Raw genomic sequence first — 27265 nt, 5'->3', positions numbered from 1 at the left:
TATACAAAATAATTCAACAGATTCTAGCCAAGCTGCTGAGCCGGTGTGTGCACAGGTCACTGAATACAGATGTCATTCATATCATACCAAGTCGAGTCTGGGAGCATGCACAGGCGTGGCATGTGGCCACATCAGAACACCACAGAACTGCCTTTCGTAGTGAATAGCAACCAGCCAGGTAGACAACCGGTCCATCACCACCTGAAAGTAACCATCTATCTGCAGCAGCCAGATGAAAGGTAGGCATCCCCTTGGACTTCTCCAGCCACTGGAGTCTTGAACATCCAGGCACCTATGTGCTTGCTCATCCATACAGAATCGTGCCACATGACCAAAAGCTGACGCTCCCTCGTGTCTCTAGGTTTTGTTCACAAGTGGAGTTGAGATGGACTGTGAAATTGACAGACAGATTGCGGTTGCATCTGAGATCCTGCGGACATTGTACTGAACTGCTGTGTTCAAGAAAGAGCTGAGCCAGAAGATGAGGCTCTCGTTTTACCAGTCAGCTTACGCTTCTATTGTTGTATGTAAAAGTTTGGGCACCCCTGATGATTTCCATGATTTTCTTTTATAAATCGTTGGTTTTTTGAATCAGCAATTTCAGTTAACTATATCATAAAGCAGACAAACACAGTGATATTTGAGAAGTGAAATTAAGTTGAAAGGATTTACAGAAAGTGTGCAATAATTCTTTAAACAAAATTAGGCAGGTGCATAAATTTGGGCACCCCAACAGAAAAAAATACATCAATATTTAGTAGATCTGCTTTTGCAGAAATAACAGCCTCTAAAGGCTTCCTATAGCTTCCAATGAGAGCCTGGATTCTGGGTGAAGGTATTTTGGACCACTCTTCTTTACAAAACATCTCAGGTTTGTTGGTTTCCGAGCATATACAGCCCGCTTAAAATCACACCTGATTTTCAATAATATTCAGGTCTGGGGACTTGGACTTTGGCCATTCCAGAACGTTGCACTTGTTCCTCTGCATGAATGCCTTAGTACTGTAGATTTGGAGCAGTGTTTAGGGTCATTGTCTTATTGAAAGATCCAGCCCCGGTGCAACTTCAGCTTTGTCACTGATTCATGAACATTGTTCTCAAGCATCTGCTGATATTGATTGGAATCCATGTAACCCTCAACTTTAACAAGATTCCCAGTACCTGCACTGGCCACACAGCCCCACAGCATGATGGAACCACCTCCAAATTTTACTGTAGGTAGCAAGTGTTTTTCTTGGAATGCTGTGTTCTTTTTCAGCCATGCATTCCGCCCCTTATGTCCAGATAACCCAGTTTTAGTTTCATCAGTCCACAGCACCTTATTCCAAAATTAAGCTGGCTTGTCCAAATGTGCTTTAGCATACCTTAAGCGACTCTGTTTGTGGCATGTACACAGAAAAGGCTTCCTCTGCATTACTCTTTCATCCAGTATCTCCTTGTGTAAAGTGTGTTGTATAGTTGAACAATGCACAGAGACACTATCTGCAGCAAGATCATGTTGTAGGTCTTTGGAGCAGGTCTGTGGGTTGACTATGACTGTTCTCGCCATCATTTGCTTCAGCTTATCTGAAATTTTTCTTTGCCTGCCACTTCGGGCCTTAAATACTACTGTGCCTGTGGTCTTCCATTTCCTTACTATGTTCCGTCACAGTGGAAACTGACAGCTGAAATCTCTGAGATAGCTTTTTGTATCCTTCCCCTAAACCATGATGTTGAACAATCTTTGTTTTCAGGTCATTTGAGAGGTGTCTAGAGGCTCCCATGTTGCCACTCAGTAGAAGAGATGCAAAGAGGGGGAACATTTGAAAATGGCCACCTTAAATACCCTTTCTCATGATTGGATTCACCTGTGTAAGGAGGTCAAGGGTCAATGAGCTTACCAAACCAATTTTGTGTTCCAATAATTAGTGCTAAATGTATTAAAATCAATAAAATGACAAGGGTGCCCAAATTTATGCAGCTGCCTAATTTTGTTTAAATAATTATTGCACACTTTCTGTAATTACTAGAAACTTCATTTCACTTCTCAAATATCAGTGTGTTTGTCTGCTATATGATTAACTGAAATTTCTGATCCAGACAACCGATGATTTATAAAGGAAAATCATGAAAATTACCAGGGGTGCCCAAACTTTTGCATACAATTGTATCCTCACCTATGATAACGAGCTTTGGGGTAATGACCTAAAGAACAAGGTCAAGTGACAGAAATTAGACTCTTCTATCTGGAGCAGGGCATACACTCAGGAACAGGATGAGAAGATCGAATATCCGAGAGGGACTCTGGAGTAGAGCTGTTGCTTCTTCTCATCAAAACGAACCAGCTGAGTTTTGGACCCAGTACTGACCCCTGGGGGATGTTTTTCTATGAATTTGTCTAATCTGTTATTGAAAGGTTTTTCTAGAATTTTGGAGAATTGTGGAAGTAAAGAAACAGGACTTTAATTTGTGAATTGGTGTCTATCGCCAGTTTTATACATGGCATTTTGTTTGGAAATTTACTGCTTTGGAATGATAAGTTACAGGTATATGTTGGTGGTTCTGAAATCCCCTTGATGACCTTTTTTTTTTTTTACAACTTTATATGAATTTCATTACAATCATAGATATTTTATATTTACATGTGTTTACAATATCTATTATTTCTTTTTCTTCCACTGCTGTAAGGAACATTGCACTAGGGTTCCTGTCAATGTTATCATTCCAATTCTCAGATGATGATGGATCAGGGATTTATTTTTTTCTGCCAGGCTTGATCCAACACACAAAACTGTTTTCATCAATCAATCAATCAATCAATTTTTTTTTTTATATAGCGCCAAATCACAACAAACAGTTGCCTCAAGGCGCTTTATATTGTAAGGCAAGGCCATACAATAATGATGTAAAACCCCAACGGTCAAAACGACCCCCTGTGAGCAAGCACTTGGCTACAGTGGGAAGGAAAAACTCCCTTTTAACAGGAAGAAACCTCCAGCAGAACCAGGCTCAGGGAGGGGCAGTCTTCTGCTGGGACTGGTTGGGGCTGAGGGAGAGAACCAGGAAAAAGACATGCTGTGGAGGGGAGCAGAGATCGATCACTAATGATTAAATGCAGAGTGGTGCATACAGAGCAAAAAGAGAAAGAAAGAAATGACACCAAATGCAGTTCCAGCGGGCCGCATTTGTCCTTCTGGAAGGTTCTCCCTCCACAGAGGAATGTTGGAGCTCTGACAGAGTGACCACCGGGTTCTTGGTCACCTCCCTGACTGAGGCCCTTCTCCCCCAATCGCTCAGTGTACACAGGCGGCCAGCTCTAGGAAGAGTTCTGGTGAATCCAAACTTTTTCCATTTATGGATAATGGAGGCCAATTTGCTCATTGGGACCATCAAAGCAGCAGAAATGATTCTGTACCCTTTCCCAGATTTGTGCCTCAATACAATCCTGTCTTGGAGTTCTACAGACAATTAATTGGTTTGTGCTCTGACATGCACTGTCAAGTGTATGCACACAGGTGTGTGCCTTTCCAGATCATGGCCAGTCAACTGAATTTACTCCAAGTTTACTCCAATTAAGCTGTAGAAACTTCTCAAAAATGATCAGTGGAAACAGGATGCACCAGAGCTCAATTTTGAGCTTCATGGCAAAGGCTGTGAATACTTTTGTACACGTGATAGCTTGGATTTATTTTTAATTTCCAAAAAGCTTAAAAAAAAAAATCATTGTCATTATGGGGTATTGTGTGTAGAATTTTAAGGGAAAAAATTTATTTAATCTATTTTGGAATAAGGCTATAACATGACAAAATGTGGAAAAAGTGACGGCTGTGAATACTTTCCGGATGCACTGTAAAATGCCAAAGGGATGTAGTTTCCAAACAGTCACAGACAGACTTAATATATAGAGGGTATGCACATGACGTCAAACCCGGAAACCAGCAGTATACTGGCATGCTGGATGGTAAACAAAGTGACACGAGCTGTGCTCTCACAGGGTGGACAGCAAGACAGTCCAGAACAGGAATCAAACAGTTTTAGATTCAAACAGAAAAGATATGAATCAAATGGCTTTAGACTATATAAAGCCTGTGGGAGCTCCAGTTTTATTCACCATTGTAGCCGAAACAGCACATTGTCAGCTCTCACAATGTGGACAATGGGACAGTCCACTTGTGAGAACAGGAAACAAACAGTTTTAGACTGTCTTCATCCTATGTGATTTAGTATGGAACAGCCCAAATACATTTATAAAATCAAATCAGCCAGATGTGCCATTAAGAGGTTCCCATATTCCAAAAGGGTTTGGTTTTTTTGTTTGTTTTTTTTTTTTTTGTTTTTTTTTTTTAGAAAAGCCACTTTTACAAAAATATGTCCTTCAATCTGAACAGTGGATTTAATGGTTTGGTGGACTGACTGAAGAAAAAGCTATGATGTGGAAATGGTTCATTTTCACGGTACATAAACGTATTGTACAAAACAAGGATTTAAAATTTAATAAATATTTTGCAGGGAAGTCATAGTCACAGATATGCTTCAGGTTTTAGTTTTGATATTAGCTCTAAATTTCAGTCTGACAACATTGATCATATCTTATGTTTGTTGTTTGATTGTTTTTTTCCAAGGGAAAAATGTTGTTTTGTTTATTCATTGTATGTTATTCCAGACAAAGCAGGAGGGAACATGTTTGCAAAAGACTTTGAGGACAGCAGTCTGAAGCTGCAGGAGTTTGTCAACTTCCTGGAGAAAGAGTTGAAAACAGGGCCTCCTCTGCTGGAAGCTTTGGGAAATGCAGACATTTTCTATGAAATGCAGTACAAGGAAGTTAAGATTGTGGCAAATGTGAGTTGTTAAATTGTTGCCATGTTTTTGTAGTTATGATGCACTTAAATTGTTTACAAGTGAATATTGTAACAATTTTATGTTAATACATCTGTATATTCATGAGTATTCAGAATAATACAATAATTCAGAAATTGAATGATTATACTATTTATTCCTAAGAAACAATGTCTGTTTCCTCTCCCTGCTCTCTTCTCATGTGCTCAGGCATACAATGCTTTTGCAAACCGGGTAGCTAGTCTTAAGAAGAAATTGGATTCCCTCAAGTCAACCCTTCCTGCACCAGAAGACTCTCCCATCCCCTCACCCTCTGAAGATGCCCCTTCCCCCACCGGGTCAGACTCACCCTTCATGGGACTTGGGACTGCCAGAGCTAAGCTGGACCCAGACCTTGATGGGAAGGCCATGGATGAAGGAGAAATAGCCAGTGACAATATAGACACAGAGGATGTGGATATGTCTGATGATGAGCCAAACTCTACTGAAACATTGGGTTAGTGCCTACAAATTGCTTTAGTTTCATTGAGTTTTGAGGGGCAGTGTTACACTGAGGTGAAAAAAAAGCATTTCTTACTTCCCTTGCTTATCCATGTCTATGATTTATGATGTAAAACTGTATTGGCTGTGATTGTTTTCATTAGAAGATGACAAGAAAGATAAGATGCCCTCGACTGTGTCCAAGACAACAAAGTTGGTTGTGTCACCAAAGGTTCCAACCACACCCACCAAAGCTACGAAGAGTGGTGCTGCTAACACAGCCACCCCACTGACTCCCACCTCCACTACACCCACACAGAGTGCTCCCACCACTGCTCTGGGGGTCAATCTGGCTAAAGTGGACCTCGGAAAGATCAGTTCCATTCTCAGCTCACTCACATCTGCTATGAAGAACACAGGTTTGTTTGGTAGTTGTAATATGATGGTGTAATGAGAATTTTGATCTGTATTTAAAAGCAACATGAAATCCACAGGATTTATCAGATCTGCGGAACAAAAGGACACATAGTTGTGTTTAAGAAAATTTTAAATGTTGTGGCCAAGCTTAAAGCAAGCATTTTGTGTTCTTTGGCCATTAATGCACAGGAAGAATTATTAGATACCTTCAGTATGACTAAAAAATATTCCTCTAGTAAACAAATATCACAATCATTGGTAGGGGTAGAATGTGTTTATAGAAACTTTTCTCGCTGTTTATGCAGTATAGTCTGATATACCATCATTCACATTCCTGATATGTTAAAAATTATTATATTTTGTCAAAATATAGATTATAATACACTGCCTGTACCCTTAATTTACTATTACTTTCTGTACTTAAAATGTTCTTTTGTTTCCACATTCTGGGAGTAATTCGGCTGCCAACTGCCAGCGGAAAGTGGTAAATGATGTGAAGGAGATGGGGGAGACCCACCAGAGAGCACAAAGGGTCTTGTCTTTGGAGGGTGGTAACTGGTGTGGTGAGGGGTCATCCACTACATCATGGCACACAGGTCCAAACCCAAGGCAGCTCATCCACATGGGGACCTGAAGCATCCTTTCTCTAAGCAAGGATAAACATCTTGCATGTGGAAAGGTGATGGTCTGTGGTTAAGCACTGGGATTCAGACCAGAGGCTTCTCAGTTCAAAACCTAGCCAGACTGGAAAATCTCCAAGGGCCCTTGGGCAAGGTCCTTAATCCCATAGTTGCTCCCGGTGTGTATTGAACGCCTTGCATGGCAGCACCCTGACATCGGTGTGTGAGTATGTCTGTGTAAATGGGCGAATGTGAGGCATAATGGTAAAGCGCTTTGAGGATCAGATGCAGATGGAAAAGCCCTATATAAATGCAGTCTCTTTACCATTTGCCATCTTCCACAGCTGTTGGAGGGGTTTGAAAAGCTCCATATTGGAGTGGCTGCACTTTCAGAGCTTTGCAAACCTAAGAAATGACCAGATATCAATGCGTGGACATATCTACTATTGGTCTGGATGCTCAAATAGTAGCCATAGCAAGGCATTGATAGTTGCTGTGGCACTGTTGGATATCACCCCGTCAGCAGGTGTATTATGAGACTTAGACTTGAACATACTTCAGGTTTCCTGTCTGTTATCTCAACGTCACTACTTGATTGACAACTGCCCTAATAGTCATGGGTGATTTCACTGCAAAAACTGGCCCTGACAGGGACTGTATTGGTTCTTGGGGATCTGGTAACTTGTGAAAATGGCTTAAAGTTCCTCGGTAAGTAAGTCCCTTCAGGTTCTCCTTTTTCACTCAGAGTCCCCACAGCAAATCCGAGGTGGATTTGCATGTTGAATTGGCATAAGTTTTATGCCAGATGCCCTTTCTGATGCAACTCACTGGAAACAAGCGGACTAACCACTTGGTCATCACCCCTGCTGGCTTAAAGCTCCTCAGCTTTGCAAAAAAAAAGTTGGAGGTTATGAGTTGCTAGATCTTTTTAAATAACTTTGTGATTAATGAATGTTGCTTTGTTAGACTCAGTTGAGGTGTACTTCATGCACTGTGATAGAATATCAGCCATGACATGCTTCTCTGTGCGTGATACAGCATGCAGATGCCTCCATGATGTCACCCATAGGTTTTCTGAAGATACCTGAAAGATCTATTTTGAAAATTGCCTCTCTGGGTGTTGCCACATTGATAGTGCTTACTCCGCTCTTACATCCTGGCCAACCCATAAATCAGTAAAGGGGTGAAGCATGGACAAGACCTTGCATGACCTGGGCAAGATGAACTGATGAAGTGTTCCAGCTTCATTTACCCCCATTCATTTGCTTTCCTTCTAGCACAGCTCCATCTCAGAGCTACCAAACAAGCTAAAGCTGACTTTGGTTTGGGTTTTTTATTAAAGCATATTTTTGGCGATTGTTTTTCATGACTGGTGGCTTGAGTGTGGGTAGTAAACAATATGACCAGTGTATTTCCTCAGTAAACCTGGACTGGACCCAATGTCATCAAGTTCCCAATAGCTGCTAAAGATGCTAACATCTGTAACATACGTACAAATTAAATAACACAAAAATTTCACTCGCCGGAAATATTAGAGCACAGACTTCTTAAATGATCTGTTCAGATAATTAACCACACAACAACCCATATTTTTACAACTATTTGTAATAAAATGCTCAAAAAGGACAGCAACGCTACAGTTGGTATCCTCTCTGGTAGTGGAGCGCTGGACTTGATTCAGCGGCACACACTGCCTAAGCAACCACTCCCCTAATTATTCATAACTTTATGGCTGAAGATATGTTAAACTGATGCCTTGTAATGCCCACCTATTGAGTTGTCATGGAATAGAAACTAGATATACAGATCAAAACCAGGGTTCTAGCCACGGTGGGCGGTGCTGGGCGGCCCTGTCTGGTACTGCAAATTTCTGCCCGGCTCTCGAGGTCAAATTGCCTGTGCCGCCCAGCACAGAATTTCTGAAAAATTAAGTGAAATGTTGCTGAAAATGTACCAGTTTGATTGTATTTCAAGCTTATAGAGTCATAGTTTAGCTATTTTAAACCAGTAATTAAAGTAATAAGAAATATATTTCTTCGTATCAAATCACAAACAGTAGAGATCAGAGAGTCAGTGGCCACAGAGCTGTGAAGAGCAGCAGAAAACAGCATCTCTGCTCTGAGTTGAAAAAAAGCCACCATGAAAAACCAACATTAATCCAGGTCTTTCCCACTCAAATTGTTGAGAGAAGAAAAACTGTCAGGATGGCAGAAAAACTGCCTGCTTCACTGGATTAAATACTACTGTGTGTCATTTTTGAAGAAGAGTAAATGCTATGTCCATTAAATATTAATGTGTTTTTAACAGTTTCAATGTTATTTAATTTATTAACTTAGACTTTGACAGAAACATGCAAAAAATAACTGATCTTATATATCACAATATAAATATAATTTTTTTTATTATTATTATTATTGTGTTTAATGCATCTATAACCACCGAAAATGAGTTAAAATAAGACTTGCCAAGAATGTTTTAGTGGTATAAAACTATATAGCTTTGGGGAGCCGCGGATCCCGGAGCCCGCAGCCCCCCAAAGCTATGAACCATGATCACATAATTTACCTGGCACTGAAATGGTCTTAGCTAGAATCCTGATCAAAGCCATTTTTTGCATTAGACTGTAAACATGTTTATTTCTGCTCTAAAATTGTATCTTTTAACATGGGCTTCGATGGGAGTCTGCTCGGAGCCACCCTCAAGTAGCAGTTCTGTTTTGTCGTAGATGTGGCAAAGCGCAGCACCAGCGCATTCTCCCAGACTTGACTTTTGCAGTTAATCAGAGTTGTAGTCTTTCAATCGTTTACTTGAGTTTATCTTCAAAATAATTATAAGATACAGATCTGAAAATGAAGACTGGTTGCCACACTAACTTTCATTTTGTATGAAACTTCATCTACTTTTCAGCAGCTACCCCACCTCCTCGACCAACTCCTGGAACACCCACCACACCTTCCAGCCAATCAGCGGTGTCCAAAGTGACCCCTCCAAGCCCCACACTTGCCAGCATTCTGTCACGGGTTGATATCACACCTGAAGGCATACTCAACGCTCTGTCTAAGACGAACACACCAGGTAAACCAACTTTTATTTTTGTTTATTTATTTATTGCTGAAAAAAAATATTTTGAAATGGCAATTTCTTGTCACATCCCTCTTTCTCTTAATTTTTCTTGTGGCCCAGGATTATCTTCTCTCCTGCAAAGTGTGACAAACACTGTGTCTGCTGCTCCCACCCGAACTTCTCCAGAGTCAGCTGCAGTCAAAACTCCTCAAACTCCAACCACCCCCAAAACTAAGTCAACTCTAGGAAATAGCCTGAAGCGAAACACACCTGGGAGAAACAGAGATTGGGAGAAGGCGAGACAGATGTCACCTCCTCCTCCACCCCCGCCACCCCGTTCCTCAGCTTCTTCTATCGCTCCCCCCAGTCTAGAATCAAAGATCAACAGTTTCTTGCAGGGTAATCCAAGTTTTAGTCTGGCTATTGGTGATATCAGTCCTCTAGGGGGTGATGGGGTGGATGGAACGCCAGTGAGAGATGAGGCTGCTGGCACCCCCACCCAAGATGAGATAATGGACACACCTGGGAGTGTGTCAGAATCTCTAGGGTCATCTGGAGGTCATACCCTCTCACCCACAGCATACCGTAATGAACCATGGGATGCAGTGATCACCCCTTCAGGTAGCAACAGCAGTGGAGATTTTGTAGGTTCCTCCTCTTCCCAGTATGCCTCTGGGAAAAAAAGCACCTCGAAACTGAAGGATGGTGATGTGAGAAAGCAGACTACTGTTGCATCATTGCCCTGCAATGAGACATTGAAGGGTAAGAAAGATGGACAGCACATGAAGACAGTGGGAAATAACAAAGTAGTAGGAGAGAGGAGACTCTCTGGGGGTTCTCGAAAAATAAGCACTGGCTCAGATGAAGGAGGTCTGACTGGGAAAAGAGAAGACAAGACGAAAGGTCCAGAGCTTGTTTCTCCAGTTGGGGAAGGGAAGGAAGATCAGTATCATCGTATTGAGACGCTGGTGTCACCCTGCACTGAAGGAGCACCCATCCAGACTCTTGGCTACTCCAACCGCCCTCTTGCTGGAGAGCGAATCAAGACGGTGGAGAGCATCCGGGTGACTGGCAGAGGTCCTCGTCGAGGGGGAGGGGCTGGCAGTCGTTCGGGAAGTGCAATGTGGTATGAAGAGGAAGAATATATGGAAGCTCAGCCTTCCTCACCCCTTGCTGTTCCCCCACCCCTTGAGATTGGCAGAGGAGGCTCTGAGAACATGGCTCCCTCTATACAGCTGCCTCTTCAATCACATGTCCTTCTTCCACACCTTCACGGTCCTCCTCCCCCTCTTCCCCCCCTTCCTCCACATCCTCCTGCCCAGCCTCAGTTCCAAATGCCCTACCATACTGATAACATTGGAGCCCCTCCTCCATCACACCTCCACCATCCTCCCCTGCTTCCACCCGCATTCTTTAGCACTGCTCCACCAATCCCTCGACCGCCCCCTCCTCCTCCACCCACCCTCCCCCCAATGCCCTCTGCAGTCATGGTGGGTGGAGTAATGGTCCCTGTTGAATGCCCCCTATCCCTTCCTCCTTCAGTTAGACCTGAAGGTGCAGAGCAAATGGGAATTGCAGTAGGACCCAGAGGAGGGAAAGTACCCCCTCCTCCGCTCATGACGTCATTGCTGGGTGAGCCCCCAAAGCTGCCTCATCCATGCACAGCGAAAGAGGCTTTTATGCCACGCCACGTACCCCCTCTTCACTGCCCAGGTACCCCTGGTGTTCCTCCACCCTTGCTAGGCAGAGTGAAGGAGCCTCTGAGTCTACCTCTTCCATCACCCTCCACTACGCCAACTTCTGCATCCTCCACAACTCCTCCCTCTACTCCTAATTCCCCAGCAGTCGACACTGCCCCTGTTCGCACCTCTGCACCTGTTCTGTCTTCTGCCCCTCTCCTTCAGAAGCCCACCTTAAGTCCCCCATCTGAGCCCTGCAACCAAACGGCTAATCCTGTTCCTCTCCTTGACCTGCCTACTTCCAGGCCCCCAATCCTCCCCACCCCACCAAGACCTCTGCTGCAAGGCCGGCCCTCCAATTCACACTTTAACCGAGATTTCAACGTACGAGGTTTTCGTGGGGGCAAGCGGCCTGGTCCTCCATTCACAGGTGGTCCCTTCCATAAATCAAAGAGACCCTTCCTACCGCCGCGCTACTGAAGTGGTCATTGATGGCATGCTGAATGAGAAGTGCAAGCCACACATTCTGCTAAATCTAGCACTGAGTGTGTTAGGCCTGCTGGTATGAGCCTAGATATCTTAACTGTTTAGTTGCTTGAATTAAAATGACCTTGAGTTGTGTGTGTAAATAGCTGATTTAATCTTGCACTGTACAGTGTAGTAACAAGTTAGTTACAGAGTGCCGTATTACCAGCCCGAAATCTACTCCTTTGTTCCATCACTGCAAACACAAGCTATTAAACTTTTCTAGTTCTAGGACCTAGAGTGGCATAACCCTTGGGAGAATACACAAATAGTTCAAACAGAATAGAAACTATACATTTGATAATATTTAAATTGCCTTTCTGTGGTGTGTGTGTGTGTGTGTGTGTGTGTGTGTGTGTTTGGGGGGGGTACCTTTCTCAAGAGAGAGCAAGAGAGAATGGTTTGGGTCTTGTAGGCTACAGAGAAAAGTTAAAATAGTTACTTTGTGAAAGTAGATGGTGCCCAAAGTTCCAGTAACCTATTGAGTGTATCTTTACATCTCTCCTGAATTCTCACTTTAAATAAGGTTTGAGTTACAACTGATTTCAAGAGGAGTCTTTGTTCTCTTTTTTCGAGTACCTGTTGTAAATAATGCGCTTCTTCTCTTGCTAAGTATTTTCCACACTTTTACCCCTCCCATTGTATATAAGCTTGTAAATGTAAAGACTGACTGAAATGATGCATCTGTTTCTCTTCAAGCTGTTGTTTCTGCAAACAAGGAAAGTGATTGTCACTCACCCACCCCGTCTTTACTGTGATTGGACACAGCTTTAATTCCAGAAGAATTTCTCTCCAATATCTGTTGCGTCTTTCTCTCCTTCTGTTGAAGCCACCAGATAGAGGAGGAGAGCGGATATAATTGTGGTTTGTTTCCAAAAGAAATGCCTACCTGTGCGCGCTTCAGGTTAGAATCATGAAGATACTCGGGTGTAGGATAAAGGAGGATTTTCAGCTTGAAACACTCTTGCTAGGTGTCTATGTACTGACTTGAATAAAACCCAGCATTTCAATCCAACTGGGGGGGAGGCATTTTATTATTCAATCACAATTAATGGCTTGAACTGCGTGGTTATTGTCGCTGTCAGTCCCAAGCCAGCTCCACCCCCCCCCCCCCCAATTTAAGATGATAATTCTGCTTGTTTTCTCACATTAATCTACACAGCTGCCATTTTCTTTGAGTACAGTTTACACCTCATTTCTTTTTTTTTCCACATTTCATAGTTCTGCTTTATACATTTGGCAGTTCTTCCACAAACTATAGCGATCAGTATGATGACCTCTACAGTTGGTAGAATTGTTTTTGAAAATTATTAATTTAAATGCATATTATTTAGGTCCCCACCTTTGTCTTTATCTTCATTATTTTGCTCTGAGGCCTTTGTGCTTACATTGTGCTTGTCCATGTGCATTTGTCCAGCAAATGCTTCTACACCTCTTATCACTAATGGAGGAGAGGGGGAAAAAGATTTTTACCTTGCCAGAGATAGTCCTTTCTACTTTTGGAGGGACTGCAGCCATAATGCTTCATTCTGTCTAAAGCATCCAGTACAGCAGGTTGAGTGATGCTGCTAAAACATTTCTCGTTACATCATGAAATGCGTCTTCTGTGCATTGTCTAATTCCCAAGTTAAAAAAACACACACACAAACAAGTTGCTGCATATATTTTAAAAATGTAATGGCAGTGAACATATTTATCTGTACAATGTTGGTTCAACGTTAGCTCTGTTTTACTGAACCCCGCAGATGTCTGTTACCACCCTCTGCAACCTGTGCATCATTTATGGGACAGTTCATCTCACATCTCTTTGGTGTATTAATGTACATCAAGAAGCTCAGATTTAATGGCTGTATGCTTTTCCGTGCATGCTTAGAGTTGTAAATGGCGTCCCGCTTTGTTCTCTTCAAGACGATTCTGACAAATTAATTTTTGAAACTATCTGCAGATGTTAGTAAGCTGAAGATGAGTGAATATTGCTGTACTCCTCAATGATGCTGCGTCAGTGTTCTGTGTGTCCATTTGTTTCAGTGGTGATGAACATACAGGTGCATCTAAAAAAAAATACAATATTATGGAAGAAGTTCAATGTTTGTCAGTATTTCAGAAAGTAAAAACTTTCTTGAAATAATTGTTGTAAGAAAGTGAAGTCCTCGTGATTGTGTCTGTCTGTACTGAACCAGACAGAGATTTGTTATATTTTTATAGTTACTCAAAGTTGAATTATTCTCATATTTTTGGGGAGGTTTTTTTATGTGTTTGAACATTTTTAATTTATATGTAATGAGTCTAAAATATATAAAATGTTGACTTTCTGAAATAACTGACAAAACAGAATTTTTTCATGATCTTTTTTTTTTTAAGATGCACCTTTACACACTTTCTGAAGGAGATATCAAGACATGAAGAATTACTGTTTTAGTTCTAAATCACATACAAATACATGGCTGTAGTTTACATGTAGCTGCCTGAACAAACTCATATATATCCCCGTGTGCCATTATTATTTGAACTAAAATATAAAAGTAATTTCAGATTATGTTAGAAGATGCCAACATGGTCCAAATTAAATGAACTGGTCTCCAGCTGTATGCAGCAGTTTTTACAGAGGTACTGACAGAAATTTTGCAGACCCGCTCACTGACGGACTCGTCTCGGGGAACACCATATTGGAGCTGAAGGAAACCACTAACATAAACTGAAAGTGGAGACTTTGACTTGTTTTGGTGTTCATTTTCAAATCACACGAATGGTGTGGGGATTTATCACTTTTCAGACCCGTTCCTTGTCTTGGGTCAAAGTAATTGGCCATACTGACATAATTACTAACGGGTGGGGGGGGGGGGGGGGGGGCTTTGTTGACTCTGACACAGATGATGCTCATCAAGAGGAGGCAGTTCTTGATTTTGATAAACTTGTGAAAGTTTTTTCTATCACTCAACATACACATCAAGTGACACAATCCTACACCACAATACCTGTGTGTTGGTACTTGGAAATCACACTTCTAAACTTTGTCAGTATCCAAATATTTATAGATGCATATTGCATTAGATAAATGGATACAGGTATTTCTTCTGCTGCACAGCACACAGAAAAAATGAGTGTGTCTGTCCCGGAATGAAATCCACTTTCCACACATAAGCTATGTACACACATTCAGGTCTGTAAGTGTTAAAGTGGCAGTACAATTTTTGGAATTTTGCCTTTGTATACCACCACAATGGAGTAGAAATTAGATGATCAAAATGTGATTGAAATGTAGACCTTCAGCTTTAGTGTAAGGCAAAAATACACATCAATCTTTTTGGTATTATAGTCATTTTTATACATAGTACCATTTTCAGAGGTCAGATGTAACTGAGTAAGAAAAGTATTACAGAAATCATCACGTACCTGCTGATTTCTTTAGAGAAGTTAGGGGATGGATACATGAATGTTTCCAGATCACTTGTGAATGACATCAGGGAGTCAGAAATGTAATCAGACATGGTTGATCTTTTTGGATTAGGTGGTGTACAGCGAGGAGGAGAATAGTGAGGGAAGCCACAGACACCCTAACTCTGAAGGAGACGCTGTGATTGGAAAAACCTTTTCTGTTACATAACCAAGTTGTGCATCTTGGTAGTGGAGTGGAAGAGAAGTTTGATACAACAAAACTAAATTCAGGCTCTTTAATGCCCTTTGTAGCAAACTAGCTGAATAATATATTTTTAAATACTTGTCCAACATTTGTCCAGATTATTTAAGACCTCTAAAAATGAAGGGAATAATAACTATAATTCTTAAATGGTTAGAGAAATCTCAAGCCCATCTTGATAGTTGAATTTCTACTGCATTGTGGTGGTATACAAAGGTAAAACCACAAACTGTCCAAATACTTACTGGTCTGAATGTTGGGTTGCACCATTTACTGTAAGCAGTCGGTGCCCTGATTTAAATTAACATATAGTATTCTCATTAACTAATATTTCAGTTGATTGCTTTTGATAGCTCTGCTCGAACTTGAACTTGTATTCTTTTTTTTACTGATGTTTTTCTCCAAAGTGCACTCCATTGTGAGAAATGTAACTTTAAAAATGCTGTAAAACTTTTCACTTCACATTTGTAGGTAAACATGGGCTACTTTAGCAAAATTCACTCTTCATATCAAAATACTGACTGATAGAAAATCTCGTATTATTTAAAGCTCTTGGAGTAAAAACGCATTTTTCCACATAATTTTTAAAAAAATCTTTTATGTTATTCCACTGTCTTACAGTGGACACGATGGATCTGTGAATGGAAAAGTTTCATTATACCCGTGCAGAGAAGTGTTTCTAAGGCATAAAATTAAACCTGCACACCACCTGTGACGTCATGATATCTACATAAGATGTCAAAGAAAGAGAAGACGTTTTAATTGTATGCACTAATTTGATGCCAGACTTCAAAGCCCTACATCCTGCACTGCGCATGTGTACTTTTCACTACATTCACGGTGGATTTAGGTGATACAAGCAAATCCTGCTACTCATGTTGCAAAATCTAAAAAGGTTCATATAAGTAACAGTGAAATTGTTTGCTATCTTATGTTTTTGGACATCTGACTAAAATCATAGTACTATGTGTTCAAATGCGCAAGGTTGTAGTTCTCTCTGAAAGTACTTTACCACCCTCAGGTGGCCGTTTTGTGACACTTCATCTCATGTGGAACATGTATGTGTCATTCTGAAAATTCAAACCATCAGCTTTAAGCTCGGGAATCTGATTTATGACATTCAGTTTGAAATTTTATATCTGGCTGTGTGGGGTTGGTGAATAAATCATTTATCACAGCGCCCAGGTTGAAATTAAGATCTCATAGCATTTTTGCACAGTTGGATTTACTCCAGAATGTGCATATTAAAATGTCAGCGATCAGAGCCTTTTAACTAGACTTCTCACAGCGTACAGTGGTCACTGCATGCAAATACATTTTACTGACAATATACTGCAACATTTAGGCCAGTCGCACTACTAAGCACAGTGAAAAGTGAATACGATTTCTTGCACCGATTCCATGATGGATCACCGGATCCGTTGCTTTGCATGCTTTCGTGTCGTGTTGCAGCAGACTGCTGTAAAGAAATAATTTGGATGACTAAACTTCTTGCTATAGATCTTCCGCCAGCTACCGAAGTGTACGCAGTGTTTGTATCAGTACACCCAGTTCGCAGTACTCGGCATGTAAGAGAAAAGCATCACACTTCTTTGCACAGTTCTGCAGAGGATGCGCGTTCTAGTGTATCAGGGGGCGCGCACGCCACTTTACGTCGGCGTCACAGCGTCCCCGCCCAAAGAGTGACGTCAGCGGCGCCTTCTTGTGTGTAATTGTGAGGTTATGTCGGCTCGGTTGGAAGGGGAGGCAGTAACGTGTGCGCTGAAATGAATGTTTAGGATGGCGGTCGCTCACCTGGCTCGACTGGTCACATGTCGGTCATCGCTTCACACTACAGTCTGTGTGCACAGAGGCTACAGCAAGGTGCGCAAAGGCTAAGCTTTAGCTTAGCGCGCTGAAGTAGCGCTAAGCTAAAGCTAGCTACCGCTGAAGTTTGTTGTTGCTGCTGCTTCAGCGTGGTGCTGCTGCGTTTCTTTGCTAAATCAAGTAATGGTTTGACTATTTTATTACGAACAGCAGTGTGACATTGACACCAAATAGACCCAAAAATCTCTTTCTGCTCTCTCTTGGTTATTACCCCAAAAAGTAATAGTAACTCAGTAATTACAATACTGACTGAATTGTGGCACGTGCCATGTTGAATAAATACTGTTCGCTTTGGAACAGTCACTAAAAGTTATTTGGCGGGGGGGATTTAATTGAAATTCTGTTTTTTTTGTTTGTTTGTTTTTATCAGCAAAAGAAAAAAATGTAAATTATAAATCATGTTTTACCAACTAAAAATGTCAGTTCTTGACTAGGTGCAGTGCTTTAATTTAGTCATTTTGGGTCTTTTTTGTGTGGTGTTTTTCATCTGTACGCCATTGGACAGACATGAATAAATTGTCATCTTCTGACCTTGGGAATTGTGAATAACATTTTTAATATATTTGGGTACATAAGTGTTTGGACAGTTATATTTTCTGATGTCCCCTCTGTACACTATAGTAGTTGAAATGAAACAAGATGAGATTAAGGCTTTTGGCCTGAAAGGATTTTTAACTGCTGCAATTATTTGCGTACTATTTTGATCATCAGTGCCTAAATTCTCTGAATTTAACTTCTTCAATGTAACAAATTGCTGCTTTCGTTACTAGTTTATTTACGCCTCTGACAGTAAACTGATAGTTGAACAAGATCATGGACTTTGGCAGCATGATAGCTTAGTGGTTGCCTCACAGTAAGAGGTCATGGGATTGATTCCCACCTGTGGCATTTCTGTGTGGAGTTTGCATGTTCTCCCCATGTCTGCATGGGTTCCCTCCGGATGCTCCAGCTTCCTCCCACATCCAGAGACATGCAGGTTAGGTGAATTGGAAACTTAAAAAAATTGTCCATAGGTATGCACGCAGGTGTAAATGTGTTTATCTGTCTATATGTGGCCTGTAACAGACTGACATCCTGTCCGGTGTGTACCCTGCCTCACCCCCTGTGACTGGTGGGATAAGCTCCAGCCCCCCTTGACCCTTAAATGGAGTAAATGGGTATATAAAAAAATATTTTTTGATTGATGGCTCGTGGACACATCAACATTTTTCACCATTGTCTGAGATTTTATGTGCCAAGCAACATTTTGAATAATCAAGACAATGGACAGATTACTAGATCATGAAAATAATCATTAATTGTCACTCAAAAGGGTTTAAGAAAACAATCATATTAAGGAATTGACCAGACCATTTCAAAGACCAGAAGTAATTGGACAAATTTGCATAATTATTAATTTCCATCCCAAGTCATCTTTGGGTGATTCTTAGACTACGGGCACTTATGTCCTTTGATCATATTGTATGAAAAACAGAAAAAAGGGGAAATATCACACTTTTATAGTTATCTTTACAATGAAAGTGTTTTAAGAAATTTCAGCATCAATATATGCAAATATTGCCATTTTGTGCTTGTCCCACACCCAGACTTTTGATCTTCAATGATAAAAATGAATGGTAAAAAAATGTTTGTCTAATGTTTTAAAATGTCCTCTGAATAAAATATCAGTAAAATAATCAAAACATAATTGGGGTATTCAATGTCATACAACAGTTGTGATTTTTTTAAAACAAAATATAGTTGTCCCACACTATTGCCGTAATTTCCACCACAACACTATAATGTCCCTTTAAACAGTTTGTATGAAAGATTGTTTGGGTAGTTCCTATGGAGACAGTGACATCAGAGCACATGTATATAGCGCCAAATCACAACAAACAGTTGCCCCAAGGCACTTTATATTGTAAGGCAATGGTGTGGTGGAAATTACATTTACAAGGCCAATAGTGCCCGTAGTTAAAGAATCACCCCTTTACGTGCACTCACAGTACTGTTCCTGATTGAACATAGCTTTTTGCTATCAGATTCTGGTTAGCTGGGCTCTGTTTATCCCAGCTTTTAATTTCTTTTACCATTAACACTGATCGAAGCCCTACCCTCTCCCTGGTGACAGGAGATCATGCACGGATTGTTTACATGAGTGTCAGGTAGTGGTTAAAGTGGAGAAGAGAACATTAAAGGCATCTGCAAGGGGCAAGACATGGTTTTCCTTCCGCAATCACCCAGTTGCACCCATGCTGATAACAAAGCCCAATTTATTTATTTTACAAGAGAGACAAGTAAAGAGGACCCAGGGGGAATAAACTAAATTTTCATTGGGAGGTAAAAGCAGGGGTGGTGGCCAAGTGGTTAATGCGCTTGGTTTCAGTTCAGAAGGCTCTGGGTTCAAATCCCACCCCTGCCACATTTCTCCATGTAATGTGGAGTTGCGTCAGGAAGGGCATCCGGCGTAAAACCTGTGCCAATTCAACGTGCAGATCCACCTTGGATTTGCTGTGCCGACCCCGAGTGCAAACAAGGGAGCAGCCAAAGGGACTTTTTTCATTGGGAGGTAAAGGATTAAAAATATATAAATATGAGTATTATTGTTTGTAGTTTGGTGAAAATCCTTTACAGTTGATGGCTGTCTGATGTCTGGGATTTATCACCAAATAATGTTTCCTTCCTTGACTGCAGCCTCCTAAAGTTGCTGCTGTTTGTTTTTCTGTATTCAGTTTTGTCTTCAGTCATTGGAAAACACGCTTTGTTCGAGTTGCTGGCCATTGAAGGATTTATTATACGTCTTGAGTTGTTTGGCATTATGTTTTAAGTCATTATCCATGTACACTGAATGCAAGCAGACAGCTTAATCCTATACATTTCAGAGTTCATTATGCAACCTCCGTCAACAGTTACATCATCAATAAACACCAGTGACCCTGTTCATTTGGCAGCAATACACAACTGTACCTAAACACTGCCTCAGTCAACTTTAGCATATGGTGTGGCATACTTGGATCATAACTGCCTGTTCTTTCTTCCTCCATACCCTTTATTTCCATCATTCTGATACAAGGTAATCTTTTTCATGTGTCCAAAGAATCTTGTTCCAGAAGTGGGCAGGGTTTTGTCAAATGATTTTTGCCAAAGTTTAATCTGGTCTTCCTGAATTTATGGTTACCAGTGTTTTGTGCCTTGTTGTAAACCCACAGTGTTAACACTTATGAACTCCCCCACAGTGTTCTTGCCTTGGTTAGCTGTTGGGTAGGGTTTCACCAAGGAAATAATTTTCCCATCATCCACTTCAGTTGTCTTCAGTGGTCTTCCAGGCCTTGTTGCCCTGCTTCCTTCTTTTTGAGGATATACTAAATCGATCTGGCCTACCCAGTTTTTGCGTGACCTAGCTTTATGTTTCACTGAAGGGTGTCCAGCATAATTATGGCCTTATTTACCTCCATGGACTACTCTTTGGATATCATACTAATTTGTGTTGCAAGTTACAAGGAAAAACAGCCAAATCTAAATTCAACACTTGCTATCATCTCCAGAGCTTTTATTTATTTAAATTGTGGGGAAATAAAGATGGAACAGGCTACATCTGGCCATTAAGCTGCTTGTCAGTCAAGTATGCAATTGCTAAATGGCTGTAATTGCTAAATAGTTTATGCAAAATATTTGTTAAGCCCTTTGAATTAAAGCTGAAAGTCTATATATCACAATCACATCATGATTGCTTCATTATAATTTGATTAAATGGCACCATATTACAACAAAGCTGCCCCAAGGTCCTTCACACTGCTCCATTTCAACTCCACTATTATGGTGTACAAAGGCAAACTTTAAAAAAAGGTTAACTGTCCAAATACTTATGTACCTGATTGTTGTTTTCCTATGTTTTATAGACATTATTTATAATTTAAAAATAAGTGATAATAATTGTAGTTAAAAATCTTAACCAGTGTTCATCTTATACTGAGGTCACACTCAAAATAACAGATCCTCACACCGGAAGCAATTAATTGTCTTATTTGTATGCTAATTTTACTCCAGTGCTTAATTGATGTTCAAAAAAGTTTTCATTATTTCAGTTTTAGCTTCATGTACCATGTAAAATAAACAATCAGAGTGAGGAGAAGGCAAAGGCATTTTCAGTCACCCAGCTACGTCACTGATTTCAGTGACGTAGCAGTGTGAAACCAAAATAAATCTAAAACATTAGGAAGTTTCATCACAATTTGGACATGTTGATTTCTCTGGCAGCAATACTTTGTCATGAAAAAAACCTACCAGATACCTTCTTTTCCATTCACTCTTTTTGACTGTTTGTTTTTGTTGTTGTTGTTTGGCTGCAGGTATCGTCTGCTCTTTCAAAGCGACTGCAAGCTTTTGAATCATTCAGGGAGAAAAACAATCAGAGGAGAGCTGAAGCTCAAGAAAAACCCCTCACTATCTGTCTGGCTGGTGGTCAGACGGTAAAGGGAACCGCTGGTGTGACCACACCTCTGTTTGTTGCTCACAGTGCCCGGTCAGTTCACACATTACACACAGGATTGCACTTTGTTAGTGCTTAATCTTCCTCTAATACTAAAACAGCATCGTCTTTGATTGTAGTGTGGAGGGAGCATTGGTGTGCAAGGTGAATGGAGAGCTTTGGGAGCTTGCACGCCCCCTAGAGACAGACTGTGAATTACAACTTCTGGGGTTTAACACACTTGAGGGAAAGCAGGTAATAATATTTGCTGCCTTCAACTGGTCTGAAATAATTTTCACTTCGTACCTCCTCTTCCCTATTTGACAAAAATGTCTTTTCTTGACGTGTAAAAAATACTTTTTCAAAAAATTATTATTTTTTTATTCTGAAATCAAGGAAGGATTAATGAAAACAGATGCAAGAACTAAAAACAACCTTGCAGCCAGGTGAACTTGGACTTTGGAACATCACATGACATTGGATGATATTTTTGTCACATTGAAGTGGGCAGGAGTTTTGACCCTTATATGTTAAATACGAACTGAAACAGGTACATCTCGAAAGTGACAACCTTCCTTACATTCATTAAGGACCCGGTGTTAATTCTTGGATTCTTTAAAGGAAACATCTTTGTTTTTGGTTTGAGTTTGGCTTGGTATTTTTTCTGTTTTTTCTGTCTTTAATCTTGAAGGTTATGACAGGAAAAATGTATCCAACAATGCCTTATGTTTAAAAAATGTTGGGGGAGGGGTGTCATTTAATACCTTTTATCTTTTAAATACTTGTTTACTAATACTCTTGAGACAAGCATAAAACATTAAGGGTCCTTATGTGTCACCTGTTGTCACAGGCAGCGTGGAGGACAGGCGCCTGCCTCCTGGGTAGTGTGTTGGAGTCGGTATTTGGTGCCGAGGTGTGCAGAGAAGGTGAATCGGAGCTCGGGCTGTACTGTGACTATATATTGGAGAACAGGTGAGGTGTGTATGCAAGTCCATGTGTAATTTAAAGACACGGTTGACAGTGTTCACGTGTATAATTTTGGGTTATTATCATATCAGGTGAACAGTTTCTGATGATGCAATCAGTTCAGTGTTTGTAGTGTAGGTGTGTTGTTGAATTTTTAGGCTTTGGTATGTTTCACCAGTCTCTCATCACCCACAGCGCCTTGTCCTTACCTGATGTGGAGGAGAAGTGTAAGGAAGCTGCAACACTCAAACACCCTCTGTTCAGGCTAGAATTAAATCATGAAGAGGTTCAGCAACTGTTTCAGGTCAGCAGTACACACTTGTCTCTTGTCCAGAGCCAACTGTTTATGGGAAATTGTTTTGACAATTTGAACATGTTTAGAGGTTTGATTTATGTTTTGTAATTAGCTCAACTCCATTTTCCCATGATGCTACTTATCCTAAATATTTATATGTTGCAATGCATCCGTACTCAGTTACTAGAAAATGGACCCATTTTTACATTGTAACATAGTACAGTGTAGTAGTCCTGCCTGGATGTAGTGTATCAGACTGCATCATATTAAGTTCTGTCTAACACATTAAAAACTTAGTTCGCATTAAAAAAGCAATGAAACAAAAGCTTATTCCAGCATAAGGGAATTCAATAATAATACCTCTGGCTCCAGCCTCCAAAATGACAATAGGGTGGTAGAAAATGATCTGAGACTGAAAGTAAAATGTATTAATGGCCTGAAAACCATGTGTCCACCGTCGCAGTTGGCCTAGACGTTGAATCCTTAGCAAGTTGTTGAGAGTACTGCCTTCATCACACACAGACACTACTTTTGGCTCTGTGACCTTCAGCATTTGATCAAGGTCACTCATCATCAAACTTGACCTAGACCCTAAAGGGATGTATTCCTGCTGCAAGTTTGGTAAACTTGTCTCAAATCTATGAAAAGTTATAGGGAATGTTTTGGATGAGTGGGCAGCATTTCTGTGTCTCCCCATTGTGCAACAGGGGACAAAAAGGCGTTGGGTACAGGTAAAGATCAGTGGGAAGCGTGTGTGTGTCCTTTACACTGGCACAGATGTTAAGCAGTACACACATTAGAGGGCACTGCATAGTCTCAGCTGTTTTTGACAACATGAAACATGACAAAAACTAATTTAATTGGTGCACTGTTGGCTTAGAACACAAACACTATCATGGGCTAACCGGCTATGTCATACTATTGGATGGGTCATACTAAAAAGTACTCACAGTAAACCTTTCTTATGAGCACTGAAGAGGCAGAAATTTGATTAATAGTGTGGAGAGGATTCCTACAGAGATAAACATGCACGTTTACCTCACAAAATGTAAATAGACTTTTAAGAGGACCAATTATACAGTTAACCACTTATCTTACGCTCTCCATTGTCCAACAGTGCTGTTCACCACCATATCATTCTAAGTTTATAAGTTTATTGCAGATGAGGACCTTGGTCTTACAGAACTTGCTGATATTTCCATCAGGCCTCGTTTATTTTGTTATTGCCCCTTCTGAGCTGTAGTTGATTTTGTGACTGTTTTGTGCCCATAATTTTTGTAGGACAGCAACCTGAGACAGCAGCTTGTTGAGGAGCAGATGACTGGCCCCACCATCACAGTATCTAGGTATGTATAAGTACAGCAAACATACAGTAAAATGACTTACCTTCCATTCTCATTTGAAATGTATGTCACCAGGAAATTTACTAATTGTCCATTGTCCCTTTTTAAATACAAACTAAATTTAAACAAAAAAATAAATTCAGAAGTATGAAATACAAGTTAAACAGTTTCTTTTTCTGTGTGAATCAGGTGTGGGGACAGTATAGCTGTCTGCAGTGGCCCCCTCCTCCCACACACTGGCCTCCTCAAGGTTTTCAAGATGCTCAAGGTGTGTGCATGCATGTACTGTATGCATTGTATTTCCTTGATTAATAGCTGGGGCATTAATTTTTTTCAAAGCGTGTGCAGACCTGGTGCCTAAACAAGGCAGGCTCTTATTCAAGGCCAGTGACTATTAACAAAATAGTGCTTGCTGCCTGCTCTGTAATTTACAAATTTCACACATATCTCTGGCTGTGGTGAACCAAAGACAACCGATTTACATCTGTCATGTAGTGTCTAAAGAGTGTAGTATGGTATGTCAGTGAAAGAATTCCCAAAGGATTTTTGTGCTAAAATTGATTTCTTGCTGTTTTGAATTCAGTAGGGACCAGACTGTCAGAAAATGATGGGGTTCAAATTTTCAGACTGCTGCCCCCTTCTTCAAGGAGGGAAGATATTAGTACAGGGGTAAATTTGAAATTGAGTCAAATTGTGTTTTAATGTACACTAACGTGTTTGTCTCCTTATAAGGATTGGAAAAAGTATGTATTTGCTTAGGTTCCAACCTTTTAGTTAAAGCATTATAGTCCCATAATGGTTCAAGGTCATCCTGCGGTAAAATTTACCCGTTGCTCAGATTTTATTGAAACTGGTGACAAGTTGTTCTTATTGTCTCATAGGATCCAAACATGTACTATTTTACAGTGTGTGGCATTTGGTTGAATAATTAAATGGCAAAATGTATCAATGGTCTACATGGTCTATGGGGTCACCAAGACTTTCCCTGGATGTTGCAAATGGTGCCACAAATCAGTCACCAAATCAGTTAAAATGCATTTTTGGCTTCAGTGTAACAAGAGGAGCTATTTGACACCAACTTCAATCATATCTGAACTAGGGCTGAAACGATTAGTCGAGTAACTCGAATAATTCTATTACAAAAAATGTTCGAGGCAAATTCTGTGCCTCGAAGCTTCGTTTAACGTTGCAGTACATATGCCAGGCCTGTGTGTGGCGCTGCAATGTCGGCAGGGAAAAAAACAGAAGACTGGAGCCTAACAGCTAATCAAATTAGCAATGATAGCTACCGCTTTCCAACATGACACACAGAGTAAAATAAAGGCTTTTAAGAGAAAGATGGTCTATGCTGATCATCTGAAATAGTCTTACTGTGCATTTAAAGCGAAGCAGTGTTTTTGTCTATTTTTAAAAAACAAACGGTCTGCTCTACGTGGGGAGGGACTATAGATGACTTTCCGCTCCGATGTATTTCCCATGATCCTGTGCGCATGCGCCATCTTGTGTAGCTGTCGAACATTACCGGACACTGATTCAGTAGTTCCTCAACTACAGACGTGTTTTTTTTTTTGTTTTGTTTTTTTTTTTCGCCGCGAGCGATGGTGCACACATGCATTGTGTGGGGCTGTACGAATCGTGCTGTTCCTGGAGATAATAAGCGACAGTTTTTTGACATTCCAAAGGTAATTAAGAACCAAGGAGGAAACTGAACGCTTGTCGACTGAGTGGCGGAATCAATGGCTGGCCAGGATCAACCGAGAGGGCTTCAATCCCGATCCCCAAAAACGTCATTATAAAGTCTGTTGCGACCATTTCATCACAGGCAAGTAACATGAATTGTGTTTAATAACATTTTAAACAAAAATGGTACAAATGGGCCGGGCGGAGAGCGAGTAAAGGTGGGGTTGTTACTTGCAAGCTAACACTTTTTTCTTACAGCGTCGGTACATGAACTGGTTGTTAGAAACACAATGTTTCACTGATCTTTATGTTTTAAATGAAGACACTCACACCATATACCAAATAGTTGACGACATCTGGGAAGGTGATAGCTGGGAACGCTTCCTCGTCCGAGGACCATTCTTCTTTTGTGATCGTGTACGGGTACTTGTTGTCAGTTTCAGCGATTTTCTGCAAATACCTCGTTTTGCTAATTGGATCCAATGTGTCACGATATCTCGGTTTTTCCTTCGCGCTATTTTTATCCATCTTCGACGGCAGCATTATTGTGGTGATGCACACAAAGAAAGTAGCAAACAAAGAAAGTAGCCACACAATATGGTGGACTGTGGAGTTGTAGGATATCTGTGACATCATCGGAAAGTCGTTTATTGACCTGGTGGCCGGCTGCTGTTTCTCTCTGCACAGTGTGAGGGGCTCTCAGACCAGGCGAGTTGCAGCTCCATCCCCGGCTATATTGACAAACAGCTGAAGTCCACTCTTTCTTCTGTGTTTCCCTCAGATTCACACTGAGTGTTTGACTTTTTAATTTTTGCTTTTTTTGGGCAACACACAACACTTCACAAACACGGTAACTTAAATAAAATAATAAAAAAACTGACTGCGAGGCTGCATGTTCAACCTCCAGCTGAAATGCATCTGCTGAATTGCAGAGAAAGAGGGATAAAAAAAAAATCACGCAGGGACCCAGTCCATCAGCCTTTATAAAAAATAAAAAAAAACTTAAAAATTGTTACATTTTACAAGTTGGAGAAAACAAAGCAGAAAGCCACATCCCATCGCCGTTTCAGCAAAACCCAACACTTTGGCGCAGTGACATTGTGCCATTGCTTAGGGAGAGCCCTGGACTATTGATGTCATTTAAAAACGCAGAAGTACTTTTTATCCGATTACTTGATTAATCGCCAGAATAATCGATAGAATACTCGAATACTAAAATAATCGATAGCTGCAGCCCTAATCTGAGCATTTACCCCAGGATGACCTTAAATCTTTTGTTTAGAACCTAGACAAACTATACTTATTTTAATCCTCTCAACGAGACAGATATATTGGTTTATATTTTAATGTAATTTAACTTGAATTTCAATTTACCCCTGTACTAATGTTTGCCCCCTTGCAGAAGAGAAGCAGGGGTCTGAAAATTTGA

The 27265-nt window shown here is 40.7% G+C and overlaps 1 protein-coding gene across 4 annotated transcripts in view; it reads left to right on the top strand.

Moving 5' to 3' along the window:
- The window catches only part of LOC117514315 (threonine--tRNA ligase 1, cytoplasmic-like), a 110696-nt gene that overhangs the window by 65525 nt on the left and 17906 nt on the right, over positions 1 to 27265 (top strand). The window contains exons 1-7 of one of the 4 annotated variants that reach the window (XM_034174701.1): positions 11429 to 11636; positions 21434 to 21606; positions 21693 to 21807; positions 22403 to 22524; positions 22714 to 22822; positions 24095 to 24159; positions 24346 to 24424. In XM_034174701.1, the coding sequence (XP_034030592.1) occupies positions 11571 to 11636; positions 21434 to 21606; positions 21693 to 21807; positions 22403 to 22524; positions 22714 to 22822; positions 24095 to 24159; positions 24346 to 24424 (729 nt within the window). In that variant the 5' untranslated portion in view covers positions 11429 to 11570. Of the gene's footprint in view, positions 1 to 4642; positions 4819 to 5025; positions 5312 to 5459; positions 5715 to 9239; positions 9408 to 9515; positions 13605 to 16845; positions 17100 to 21433; positions 21607 to 21692; positions 21808 to 22402; positions 22525 to 22713; positions 22823 to 24094; positions 24160 to 24345; positions 24425 to 27265 lie in introns of those variants that run through there. The other 3 variants (XM_034174700.1, XR_004561856.1, XM_034174699.1) reach the window with 3 other exon arrangements.

This window comes from Thalassophryne amazonica, chromosome 7 (assembly GCF_902500255.1).
Source record: "Thalassophryne amazonica chromosome 7, fThaAma1.1, whole genome shotgun sequence".
In the NCBI taxonomy this organism is placed as follows: Eukaryota; Metazoa; Chordata; class Actinopteri; order Batrachoidiformes; family Batrachoididae; genus Thalassophryne; species Thalassophryne amazonica.
This window is presented reverse-complemented; position numbering and strand designations above follow the sequence as displayed.